This window comes from Protopterus annectens, chromosome 16.part0 (assembly GCF_019279795.1).
Source record: "Protopterus annectens isolate FY-2018-M chromosome 16.part0, PAN1.0, whole genome shotgun sequence".
NCBI lineage: Eukaryota > Metazoa > Chordata > Ceratodontiformes > Protopteridae > Protopterus > Protopterus annectens.
Genome location: NC_056750.1, coordinates 61,701,410 through 61,715,351, shown reverse-complemented (window position 1 = coordinate 61,715,351; position 13,942 = coordinate 61,701,410). Strand labels below are relative to the sequence as shown.

Sequence of the window (13,942 nt, the reverse complement as noted above, 5' to 3'; positions counted from 1 at the left end):
GCAGGATTCCAGTGTGATCTTGCAGACAAAATTCACTTGATATCCAGAAGACACTGATCATATCCCTTCCCAACCTTTCATTGTGATTTGAGTACAAGGGGTCACCAGTGGAATAACTGATCCAGTACTGAAAACTTTTGGAGAAAAGGGTTTACTGTCTCTGAAGAGATACAATTTTCTCGTGAAGTAAATTATCTAGGTTACATCCTATGCATGTCAGATGTTCACTGGGAACTGAAACATCAGCAGTAGACAGTCCCATACTTTAACTAGACTTCTGTCCTGCATGACACCTACTGATGCAGGAAGAAGGAGGGACAGTTGACACCCAAATACCTCCAGAGAGGGACAGCTGGGCAAGTCTTCAGGGATTCTGCAGGGGCTGCCTGTTATATATGAAATCTCAAGTCCCACCATTCTGCTGACTTTTCCTGCCACTGGGCAGGTGTCCATTCTGGGGTGAGCCACTCTGCCATTAATCTCTTCCCTGACCCCTGACTGTTGGTTACTTCACTGTTCAGAACCACAATTGAAACATACCTCTTAGGATAAGGTGGATCCTACCAAAAGGTTCTGTGTGATGTCTGAAAATGAAGATCACGTTATCCTTTTCACTGTCGCAGATCTTTTCTCTGACTTGTGTAGAAAAAAATCTGGAGGCATTAAATACAGAAGATGCTTTGAAATTTTTGGAAAAAAAAATCAGTTACAGCCAGATGTAGCAGCAGACCATAATACTCATACCTTCTGCCACTGGTGACCCCTTGTACTCAAATCACAATGAAAGGTTGGGAAGGGATATGATCAGTGTCATCTGGATATCAAGTGAATTTTGTCTGCAAGATCACACTGGAATCTCAACACATGTGACACAGCCTTGAACTCCCTTACTGCTTAATGTGGAAAAGATAAACATTCACTTCCTTGCAGTGATCTAAAGACATGCATTTTCGGGAAGGGATGTCGACTGTTGGACTTTCCCACTTAAGGACTAACGCGGCAAGTACAGAATATACAACTGGTGTATTTACTAGTAAGTTCCAGTTTGCAGGCAGCCAGAAGATGTGCTCCATTCTTCTTGTCCAACCAGCTTCCAGATGGCCATGGATGTCATCTTGCCTGTGCGTGGCACCCACCATGAAGATGAAGTGGGACAGCAGGAGACTTCTGAAGAATCTTATTTGGAGATAAGAGAGCATAAGTGGGCCAATTTATCTTCTTTAGGCTGAATTTTATAACTTCCCAAATTTACTGCTGTTAGGAGGGAAGGACAAGCAGTGCCTGTCATCCCTGTCTTCACTATCTGGCTTAGAAGAATCCAAAGGTGAATCAAAGTGTTTCCTTTTGAATCTACACTTCTTCATGCTGCTTGGAGATGAAATGGTAGTGACAGGAGTGCAACATCTATAAGTGTAAGATTTCTGGAGGTCTAGCTCTCCTCTAGTCTTGGAGTAGTGGGATGCAGATTCAGAGTGAGATGGATCTTGGGTAGAAGCTCTTGAGCTATGAGGTGCAATCTTGGCATCGGGATTGACTCTCAAAACCTGGCCATTATCAAGGGCTTTGATGTCAGAAGCTTTGCAGCGAATGGCGCAGACACCAAACTGGGCATAGTTTCTGACACTGAATTGTCAATCAGCACCAATCCCAACTGTTGGTTTTAGAGGCTTGAAAGATGACAGTGTCAGTCCAGAGTGGGATCTCAGAAGTGAAAAGGCCAACAAAGCTGCTGGCACTGAAGGTAGAGCGATAGGTGAGGAAATCTCAAGGACAACCACATTATCGGTTGTCAGTGTTTGGGCATCTATTTGTATAAGCAGTAATAGAGGTTGGGACCACATTTCTGTGTGTGGGTGCTTCTACATGCAGTGGATGGGCACTTAAAATGAACTATGTCAGAAGCAGAGCTAGTGCTTGCAAGAAATGACACATTGGCTCATCAACGTAAACTGCTAATAATAATGGATCTCAGTTTGTACCAATAGAACTCATACAACTGAAGAAGCAAAATTAAATCAAACACTTCTTTTCTGTGCTCCATCTCTCATCCATGATTTAATTGGCTGAAATATTTGTATAAATATTAAGAAAGACTGTGAAAGTGATAGCTGATAATGCTAAGGCCATGCAACATAAAGACATGCCATGACAAGGTTTGCTTCAGGACAGCAAAATTGACCAGAAAGAACAGAAAGAACTGACAAATGGCAACAGGTCCAAACCCTTAAACTTTAATGGATTTCATTGCTATTTCATGTAGTACATTAAAAAGAGATGTAAACCAGTAAATAAAGCAACCAGATGGTCCAGAGACACTTCTAGACCAATAAGTTTAAATAACTGATGACCAAAATGGTAGCTGAGAACAGACAACTACCTGTCACTGAGCTCCTAGCATAATGAAAAAGAACTGAAGCTATAACCCAAAAGAGAGGACTGAATGGCTCTTTGTAAAGAAGGACAGATGACTAACAGCAACTCTACAGTGACCTATCATTTTCACATCTGAAGAAGGACGGCAGACCACATCCTTAATAAGACAGGATCGGAATACTGAATTCCTTCTAAACAAGTGAGAAACTAAAATGTTTGTGCCACTGCCCTGAAAGAAACACATCCAAATAGTCTACAAAGCTTATTGTTTGGAACCCAGTGGACCATGAAGATGCCCTCCTGAGTTAGTGAGGAAATGCACCCTCTCAGCATAGGCTTATGATGAGGGGAGTGTTGACAAAATGCGTATCTGAATTACTGCTGCCAGTGACAGGAGTGTGAAGCACTAGTAAGCAATACACCTTGTTTGTGTTTCTGTTCTAAGAAACAAAAATAACACCAAATCTGTTAGGCAACATCTGGAGTTCAAGAGCATCTGGTCTTCTGTCTGTCTAGGAAATGTACGATAAAGCATACATTTGTAACCTAAAGCATACATTTTTAACCAATTCACATGAGGAAAGAGGTGGTGGTGCAGCGGTAGTGTTGTTGCCTCACAGCAAGAGGTTCTCCCATTCGATTCTTGGCTGGAGCGCCTTCTGTATGGTGTCTGCATGTCCTCCCCACAGTTGAGTAGCATTCAGAAGACATGCGTAGAATGGGCGTCGAGCTGGCACCTCGGCATCTGTAAAAAAATCTACTGTCAATCATTAGCAGACCGGAGTTCTGCTGTGGCGACCCCTAACCGGGAAAAGCCGAAAGAAGAAGAACAACTGAGAAAAAAAATGCAAGAAGCCAAGGAAGAATGAAGAAGAAAACTGCAAGCAATGATGCAGGAAGGGAGGGTGGACATTGCTGGCATCCTAGAAGCACAGGCCTACGGAAAGAAAGACACATCACAGAGACATAGAGGTAAAGGTTGGTTAGGAATAACAGTCAGTAGAAGGAGAGGGGGGAGTCATGACCTAAGAAATGGTGGATATCAAATATGAAGTTCGACAAGAGGTAGAACATGAACAAGAAGAGGATAATGAGCTGCAAAGGTCCGAACCTAAAGCAACAAAGGTCATAACCTAAATTAACAAAGGTCATAACCTAAATTAACAAAGGTCATAACTTAGATTAACAAAGGTCATAACCTAAAGCAACAAAGGTCATAACCTAAATTAACAAAGGTCATAACTTAGATTAACAAAGGTCATAACCTAAAGCAACAAAGGTCATAACTTAGATTAACAAAGGTCATAACCTAAAGCAACAAAGGTCATAATCTAGAGCAACAAAGGTCACAATCTAAAGCAACACAAGTCCTAACCTAAAGCAACAAAGGTCATAACCTAGAGCAACAAAGGTCACAATCTGAAGCAGCACAGGTCATAACCTAAAGTAACAAAGATCACAACCTAATGTAACAAAGGTCACATAATAAAGCAATCATGTGGTTAACATACAAGAAGGAAGGGTAGTACTGATGGATCAGGACTACATATAAAGAACAGAAATCTTCCAGGGGAAGGATGAATGACTTGGAGTGGAGTAGAAGGGAAAGAGTTATAATCACCAGGGATCAGAACCTACAAAGTGCATACTAGAAGACACTAAGATCCACCATGGGGATGGGTCACACGATGAGGCTGACTAAGGTCTCGGACCATGAGAGGCTCATCCATTGAGTCCAAGGCTACAGTAGAAAACATAAAATTCTAGATGTGCTCTTATCCAAAGCAGAGTGGTCAGACAAGTCCAGGTGAAGGTATTGTTAACCAACAGTGAACATAACACCGCAGGGTTTAAAAAGAGAGGAAATACAGGAGATCAAGGCATTGTGGTGTAATTTCAGAGAAACTGACTAATGAAAGCTGGAAGAGAAGCCCAAATATGATTAAAGGGGCTTGAGGCAGACTGAAAGGAATGACCAGACTATGGAAATGATTCAGGAATGATGTACCCAAGGCCTTGAACAAGTGTTTAAAGCTGGACTGTAAAAGAAAACACAGGAGAAGAGCAGTGTGTTTCCACAGATATGTGAGGCAGGTGACTTTTAGTTTACTTTATTATTGAGGTAAACCCAGATGATGCAACCAGCACTTTACATAGGTAATCCAGGAACACTGCTTGGTAAAGAGGCCTGCTCAGTTACACAGAAAGCAAATGGACTGAGTTAATAAGCGCAGCACTGCTGTATAAAGTCTGTCATCAGCTCACATTCCTTCTCTACTACGGCAAACTGTGAAAAAAAAATATCAGAACTGAAGAAAAACAAGTAGAAGAGAAGGGATAAGGAGGGAGGCAAGCGAAAGGGCCACAAAGGAAGTTTGGGCCACAAAGGGGTAGCTCAAACAATAAACTGGTAGAAGCGATCAAGCCAGGAAAAAAAGGCTAATTTGTTATACAGAAGAAAAAAGGAGCTGAGGGATAATCCTGGCTAGACTGACTAAAAATGGGAAGGATAGCAGGAGACAAGAATAATTTGAAAAACAGAATTAATATATCTTTATATCCTTTTTATCCCTAGTGCTTTGCAGCCATCAGCCCTCTTGTGATTAATCATAACATTAACTTCCCTTAGGGCGTCAGATGACTGTGTGACGCAATCAACCAAGTAACCTTCTGAGATTTCTGGAATGGCCAAATTGCCCAATCCCTGTTTGTTGTCATGTGCACTTGACTGCATTAAGGCTGGCTATGTTTCCCCTCCATGGTGCCATGCATGCTGTCCCACATGCCCGGCCAATAGGCTACTGGACATCGTCCCGTAGTAGAGCCAAGCACCTATCCCAGGCTTGCATGGTGCACACTGTGTACACATTTTATTACTGTAATTATAACAGCTCCCACACATATCGTTTATTCATAGTCTCCGATGATGATGATAATGAAACACATGTACTGAAAGACAAAACATGTCAAAGACTGCAGAGCTCACTCACCTGTGTTTGTTTGTTTGCTTTTAGTGTGGGGGGGGGTCACTGTTTTGTAATAATACTTTGCAACTAATATCTGAATAGACCTCAGGCAGAATGGAGGAGTAATTCAATTAGCTTACCTGTTGATACTTGCCCAAAGAAGTTGACTGGGTTCACAATCACATCAGATGATTCCGTGGTGATATCGCCATAGTGTATCTGGACCTTTATTTTGCCGACCATCATGCTCAAGATATCAGGGAATGAAGTCAAGGAGCGGAAGAAGGCATCTAGTTCAAAGATCATTCACTGTGAGTATGACTTCAGGAAGGACAAAACACTGCAAATGCTCACTGGAAGTTATGTTGAATTATTCTGATGATCACTGTATCCAGTTAATGCGTGAAAGAAGCAAACTGTACATCTTAACAGCAAAGGACGAGCTTCTGAAAATCAACAGTGACTACCAATTTGAATTCACAATTTGGAGTGAGAAAGAAATTAGGGTACCACTGGAGAGTTTGCCTTGTTTAGTCAAAAATGGGATTTGAAAAATGTTATACATCATTTAATGGTGTGCTAAAGATCTATTTTTTTAATCAAAAACTGAACTGTTACTCCAGAGTGTGCTTTTGCATATAAAATAATATCCATTTATCCAACAAATCACATAACTTGCACAGGAGAAAAACACTAATAGGAGTGTTCAGAAAAAATAAAATGTTACACAAAAACAAACAAGCACTCCAGAAGCAAACAATAAATATGAATGTGGTCTACCATAAATCCGTCAACAAATCCAAAATGATGATTTATTCTGGAGCATGGAAATTATCATTAAATATACATATTTATAATTTGCTTCAGGAGTGCTGGCCTGTACTTTTGCTGATTATATACAATCTTTAGACTAGATTCCAAAGGATATCTATAAGGAAGGCTTACACCAGAGTATGTCTGATACACAGAGTACATTTTTTGGAAATGGGCCCTTGTATATCCATATGTCTACATCTAGCTCCCTATAACGTTAATTTATCTGCCTGTTTCTGCTGTATCCAGATGATGTGGCATTAAATGCAGAGTCTGAGCAAGAACTTCACCAAAACACAGGGGGATGGAATGCAAAACTGAAGATATGTAGGATGAAAGTGAGTACAGATAAGACAGCTGTAATGTCAGTAAATGGAGGAAATCAGAAGAACCTAAGGACTAAGATAGAAGGGAAGATACTGGAACAGGTTAACAGCTTCGTGTATCTGGGAGGTGTGGTTGAGAAGAAGGGGAGTCTGAATGAGGAGGTGTAAGTGTGAATTAGCGGGGCTGCAGCCAACTGGCACAGAGTGTCAAGGGTAGTGTGTGACAGAAGAATGCCAAAGAAGCTGAAAAGTAAGCTGTACAAAACAGTGGTGTGACCAGTACTCCTGTATGATACTGAAACCTGGGCAGTGAAGGCAGAGTAGTTGATAAAGTAATAGTCGATAGAGATGAAGTACCTGTTACAGGTAATAGGATGCACACTGTGGGCAGACAAAGAAATGAGGACATCGACAGATTATGATGGTTCAAACACATGTGCAGGAAATAAGAAGGCAGTCTGGTGAAGAAGAGTTGGGACAGACATGAAGAAAGCAAAAGGAAATGTGGGAATCCAGGAAACAGGTGGATGGTTCATGTGAGAGAAGACCTGCAGCAGTTAGGCATGACTATTAAAGAAGGTATGAGAGTGGCACTAAATTGAGAGAGAAATGGCAGCAGATAATGGGACACCCCAACCCAATGTAAAAACATGGAAGAATGGGGTGTTATAGTTAATGGGACACCCCAACCCAATGAAAAAACATGGAAGAATGGGTGATATAGTATAATGGGACACCACCCACCCCAAAAAACATGGAAGAAGAATGGGGAGTGATAGTTAATGGGACACCCCAACCCAATGTAAAAACATGGAAGAATGGGGTGTGATAGTTAATGGGACACCCCAACCCAATGTAAAAACATGGAAGAATGGGGTGTGATAGTTAATGGGACACCCCAACCCAATGTAAAAACATGGAAGAATGGGGTGTGATAATGATGTCCTTAAAGGGACGATCCAGTACTATGAGATCTGACCCTTCTAACCTTTAGAGCTAGCACCAACCATCACTGTGCTACTGTGTCTCTCTCTCTCTCTCTCTCTTTCTCAGTGTCTCTCTCTCGATATATTTATATCTATTTATATATACATATATATATATATATATATATATATATATATATATATATATATATATATATATATATATTTTATATTTATATATATATATATTATGGGTCCTGTTAACTTTGTTGAAGGGTACTTTGGTTGACTAAACAGATGGTCAATAGGCATGCGAGATCAACAATCCCCAAACAGGGGAATATACCTTTTTCCCCAGGGATTGCACAATCCTAGAGTTAGAATAAATAAATAGCAAGGAGTGGAGGGGGCATAGTCTTGCATGTGCCAAAATTAATTCTCAGCACATGTGTTACAGCGTGTCGACATGCATAATGTTGACCGATTTGTTTTGGTATTATGCATGTTGACATAAACGTTATTTGATCATGTTAAGTATATATTGATATATAGACATATATGTGAGCAAAATCTTACACTGATTTGACTTTTACATCGACATGTGAAAAAACTGGTAGAATAGATCGAAAATCAGCTGACTGAAAAGTACCTGATTTTTCACCAATAGATCATGGTACTGTGGAGATCAGTGTATATGCCCTTTTCCCACTGTAGTGCAATCTCAGAGTTGGTATATTTAGTTAGCAGGGGGAGGCATCAATGTTTACATTTTTGATGGGACGTAGTCAATCAAGGTTGGATTGACTGCTTTCACTTTCAGTGGAAGATTATGTTTGCACATATAGATGGATAGATGCATATGTATATACACCTATCTCTTTCTATATATGTATATATATCTAACTAAACATGCATACATATTTATGGGTCCACTGACATTTGTTGGGCCTCACATTGGTCAACATCTGTTTAGCTGATAAAATATAGTCAATAACATAGATGGTCAGTAGTTGTGCAAGACTGCATAATTCTCAGGTCAGGAAAGTATGCCCTTTCCTCAAGACTGTATGACCTCGGAGTTAGAATATATAATTAGCAGGGAGTTTAACATGGCTGGTGTGACAAAAGGAGATATTGCCAGACAGCTAGCTGGAGTTTTGTAAATATTCATGTCATTTGTGGATATCAGCATGACTGATACACTTGTGTTACAAATGTATTCGAACTGTATGTCATATAAGATGGTTTGTACAGACATGTGTGCTGAAGAGATATTTTGTAGAGTACTCAGCTTAGAGATAAGTCCACAGTGTACCCTACTAGAAGAGAGCAGAAATGTACATAAACTATCGTAAGCATGTAAATGTATACATTTTAACAGTGGAAACTGGAACATATAGGGTTAACTTGCAAAACTTCAGAAAAACAGCTGACATTTAAATTATTTTATAACTGTGCTATAAAATATGGTTTCAATGCAGCAAGGAGACAAGATGTCAAAAACTAGGGAGCCTTCTGCATTATCTTGTAAGTGTTTTATTGTTTTATGTCTTCCAGCAGCTGCAGACATCTGAGGGCTTTGTATTTCCACAGGAAGATGCCTAATGATGGCAACTTCTAGCAATGGGAGTTTAGCTTGGAACTAAAGTCAGATGACAAGAAGTGATGTCATCCTGCAAGCTGACCCAGCAGTAATATTTGATATTAATATAAGAACTCTGTGAGAGAGACAGAATATTCTGTATTCTGACTTGGACCCAGGAATATCAGCTAGAAGATCAATTCATCACACTTGCCTTGCTGTAGTAATAAGTTAACTAGGGTACAGTAAATTCTTTTAGATATAATCAGGAATAGAGCTGAGCTTAATTTGGATGATTTTCTTTATTTACTTGACACTGTCCTGCAATGTTGTTTTAAATATTTCCTGTGATTTTGAACTCTGATGTAACTGTGTTTATTTACTGAGTATTTTCTTGTTGTTTTATTATTAATTATTAAATATATTTAAAACTATCCTAGTGGCTGATATTGGTGAGACATATTTAAATACTGGGAGTACTTGCATATTTATTTTAGTGACACTGTGGACCACTCCTAATAGCCTTGCTCTTGGTTAAACTACCATTTGGATTACTAGTAACATTACACAGTAAGATTGGACACTCTTTGTTAAGGGCTTTAAAGTAGATGATAAGTAGTGTCTGTTGGCAATGATAACTACCTTATAGTCTGGGCAGAAGGGGGCATAGCTAGTAAACCTGTGCCAGCCTTTCCCAGGTGTGTGTGTGTGTGTGTGTGTGTGTGTGTGTGTGTGTGTGTGTGTGTGTGTGTGTGTGTGTGTGTGTGTGTGTGTGTGTGTGTGTGTGTGTGTGTGTGTGTGTGTGTGTGTGTGTGTGTGTGTGGGTCCCCTACACATTGTGGAAATATCACAAAGCCGAAGACCATATGGCCGAGACCTTATGATCGACTTTTGAAATATCGACCATGTGAAACAGGCATCCCTGTACAGTTTGAAATGAGAAGATTCCCATCTTCCACATTGTAGTTGATCTCGGAGTAGGTATATTTAAATTGCGGGAGCTGCAGAGGGGCCTCCCCCTGCTAGCAATGTGAAGATTAGTGTTTTTTTTTTTTTTTTTAACATAATCGAAATTTCAAAAGTCAATCGTATGGTCCCGGTAATATGGGATTCGCTTTGTGAGATTTCAATCATGTATAGTAGACCCGTGTGTGTATATAAATTAAATCTCAAAGAGTGTGTGTCAGCTACTTGGGCAGGGTCACATACCACTGGGTGGACAGAGAGAGTGTTGGAGGTCTTTGCTTGGCCACTCAGCTGAGATCTCAACTCTATAGTGGTGCCAGTGGAGAGTCTTATTGTAGATCTGGAGAAAGAGGGAGAAACCAGCCCCAGACTGACTGTGGTATCTGTTGACTCTTAAGGGAAAATGCAATTTATGTGTGTGTACTTGTCATCCTCCTACTCTGTACACCTCCCACTATTGCCAGTGGTGAGGATTTAGGCTCCTTGATTACTGGGCCAGTGCTGGGGCATCACAGGTGAGTTTGAAAAAAAAATTATATTTTATTGTATTTCTTTTAAGTTTTGCATGTGCCACGATTGTTGTTCAGTGTATGTGTAGAAGCATGTTAATGTTTGCAAAGTCAGCATTTTGTTAACTTTGTAAATGTAGATATTTTTGTGTTTAGTTTACATTCAGTGCAGTCTTTAAAGTGACCATCTACTACTACATTGCTTGACCATTCTGAGCTAGCACATTTAAAGGAACCAGGAACCAGTATGTTTCATGTCCCTCAAGTTAGCATGACAGCATCAGTTTATGTGTTAGCTGCATTCAGGTGCCATAGGCCCAATCAACGCATAATCCTGACACTGAAAGGCTGTAGGGTCATGGCCCACCAAGTTATCTTTTATTTGGCATTTTTGTGTTAGAGTAGTCACTGAAAGAGACATGATCTGTGATCAGGGTAAATTCTCTCTTCTGAAGGGTAACATTTCAAGTGCTGAAAGTCCACTTAACAACTATACACTCTCTGTCTAAAGCTGAGTTCTATTTCTCAGGGTTACTAAGTTTCTTATTTTGTAGCAGATAAATTGTTCCTCCCTGTCTGCAACCTGAAACAAGACTGCACCTGTGCCTACCTGTGTGACATCATATGTACTAGAATTGTTTTGAAAAAGTCAGAGTTTATGAGTGTAGGATCTGAGCAGAGAATTATTTTAGATGTCTAAAGGTATGTTCCTTTGCATAGGTGCACTTCACTACTGGAGTTATCTTCAGTCAGGTCAGTGGAGGCAAGCAGTACTGTCAGAATCCGGAAAAAAATACTGGTAGTAGCTAGTCAGGCCTCATAAAAGCTCTTAATTGCTTTCTAGTGGTTGGTGTGGGGCAATTTTTCATTGCTTCCACTTTTTCAGCCTGTGGTTTTACAAGCTCGTAACGTATTACATAGTACAAATAGCAAGCTTCTTCCATACTTATCCTGCATTAAGCTGATTTATCTGTCAGTCCAGCTTGAAGCAGAGGGTGTAAAATGGATTGAACTTAAGACAGGTGGGTCTCTTAAATTTCAGAGTATTGCAAGGCCAACCAAGTAGATCCCTGTATATTTGGAGTGGATTCTAAAGAGTTTATCCATCAGCCTCTGGAATGCAGAAGGTGCTCCATGAAGACCAAAAGGCAACACTGTCTAATGGAAGAATTCATCAGGTGAGGAAAATACCATTTTCTCCTTAGGGTCAGGAGCTGGTGTGATTAGCTAATACCCTTTGCTTAGGTCTTAACTATACATAAACCTAGCAAGGCATTTTCTTTGGAGCCCCAATGGTCACTCACATAAAGTATGCAAATTTGGCAGTTAGTTTTACTTCTGTTACAGAGTCAGAAGCTAGGTATCGAGTCACTTATGCCTCTATCAAAACTGATCCCTCTCTATAACAGAAAGTGTCACTGACTTAAGTAAAAATGAAGGTATGCTGTCAGGAAGAGCGTACACACATCAAAATACATTTACAACCCCGTTAAATGTATACTTACTTCATTTCACCAATACAAAGTACAAATGCAGTGCATTTTCCTTCATAGAAAGTACCCCAGACCTAGTTAATTAGCCCCATCTACAGAAAATAATGTCTAATAAGACGCTTCCACTAAATGTCAATGCAGTAAATTGCTAGTGTTCTTAAACAGACCTGGTGACAATTTCTATCAAAAATAGGAAAAACTAATTTTTATGTGGAAGATTTCCCCAGACAAAAGATCAGAGTTGACCATCTGTGCTGCCCAGGCTACTGTTTTCTCCATATGGATATTGAGACACAGCAGCTTGAGTGCATGTGTGGCAAGAGACAGAGGCTTCTGAAGACTGGCCAAACCATTACATCCTATAACTGATCAAATGTGAATGTTTTATCAGAAAACCCTAGAAGCGTGGAAAGTATGAAATTGTGTTACAGCTTTCAGATGCTGCCACAGATCTTAATAAAGCTCTGTATGTATATTGTATCACAGTCAGGTGACCAGAGGTGATGCTGTCCTCTAACCAGCATCTAGTTTCTTTGGAACCCTCTCAGCTGCACACTGACAGAAAAGATTTCTGACAGGAGACACATAAATGTATCTCACACATCCACACATTGATTCATTCACTTATTAGAAATATCAATCCATTCATTCATTCATTAGAGAGAGAGAGACATCATCTGGCTTTTGCTGTTAAGACATTCAGCACACATCAGCTTGCTTTGCTTTAATAAGTAGTCAGGGAACAGTAATTCTTTAGTTAGACAAGGACTTCTAGTGAGAATAGTTTAGTATTGTTTTCTGCAACTGTGAGAAACTATCCAACTGTATTATTTTAGAAATCTCTGTTTATTGCATTTAGTATTGTTTTCTGTTTTATTATTTATTATTAAATATTTTAATACCTTTTATTGTGGCTGGTCCTTTAGAGAATGGTTTTGACATCTTGACAGTACTTATGCTTATTTTAGTGACACTGTGGCCTCTCCTGAAAGCCTTGCTGCTCTGACCACACTCCACTATTAGTATTGATATTAATTGTACACAGTATAATTGGGTACTCTTTGTAAGAGCCTTAGAATAGCTGACTGGTTGCAGCGTGACTACCTCAGTGACTTGGTAGAAAGGGGCACAGCTAGTAAATCTGTACCAGCTTTTCCCAGGTGTGTGTGTTGTGTGCGTGTGTAAAACTCAGATATTCAAGTATGTGCATCAGCTACTGGGAACAGGGACACAGAGCTCCAAATTGGTCAGTGTGGAGTTTGTGTGGGACTGGAAAGAATAAGAGAGTCCACTCCCAAATCTGGTGAGTGCTCCCTGTGTGCTCTTAAGGGAAATTATGCTTGGTGCAGGGAGTTTCATCTGAAAATACTGTGTGAATCTATCTTTACTCTTAGTGACCATTCCTCACCAGAGTCAGTGGTGAGGATTGAGCCTCCTTGATTGCTGGCCCAAAGTAGGGACTGTGTCACAAGGTAGACCAGAGATTGGTGGCAAAGAAGTCAAGGGTGTTAATGTAGTTTGATTTTACAATCATAGTTTTTTACCAGTTTTAAAATATATAGATTGATTATATCAATAAGAACAAAAATTAAAGTGAAAGTGTAAATAACATAGATTCATAGATTAGTACTAAGCTTACTGCCCTTGTGGACCACTTTAAGCCTAGCCAATTATCCCTTGTGAGACTCAAACCCTGCACCTTGTGTTTGTAAGGCAAACACCTTAACCATTAGGCCACCCTCCCACATTTCTTCTATAAACCTTGGCTTGAGATGATTGTCACTGTTAAAGTGACATCCCAACCCCATGTGGAAAATGGAAAAAGAGGTTGAGGATGGATGGATGGATATTAACTACCAGTTTAGATTTTATAAAATGTCCTTTCAGTTATTGTATTTTCAAATATGTTCTATCAAATACAAATCTGAAATAACTTAAACATTATATTTTAAAACTAACTCCATTCAACATCTCAGATATACATTGAA

The 13,942-nt window shown here is 39.8% G+C and overlaps 1 protein-coding gene across 1 annotated transcript in view; it reads right to left on the bottom strand.

Annotated features, from left to right (window-relative positions):
* The window catches only part of LOC122790510 (protein mono-ADP-ribosyltransferase PARP14-like), an 897,392-nt gene that overhangs the window by 512,364 nt on the left and 371,086 nt on the right, over positions 1 to 13,942 (bottom strand). Inside the window, exon 9 of the mRNA XM_044058061.1 lies at positions 5,480 to 5,629. Coding sequence (XP_043913996.1) covers positions 5,480 to 5,629 — 150 coding nt within the window. The remainder of the gene's footprint in view (positions 1 to 5,479; positions 5,630 to 13,942) is intronic.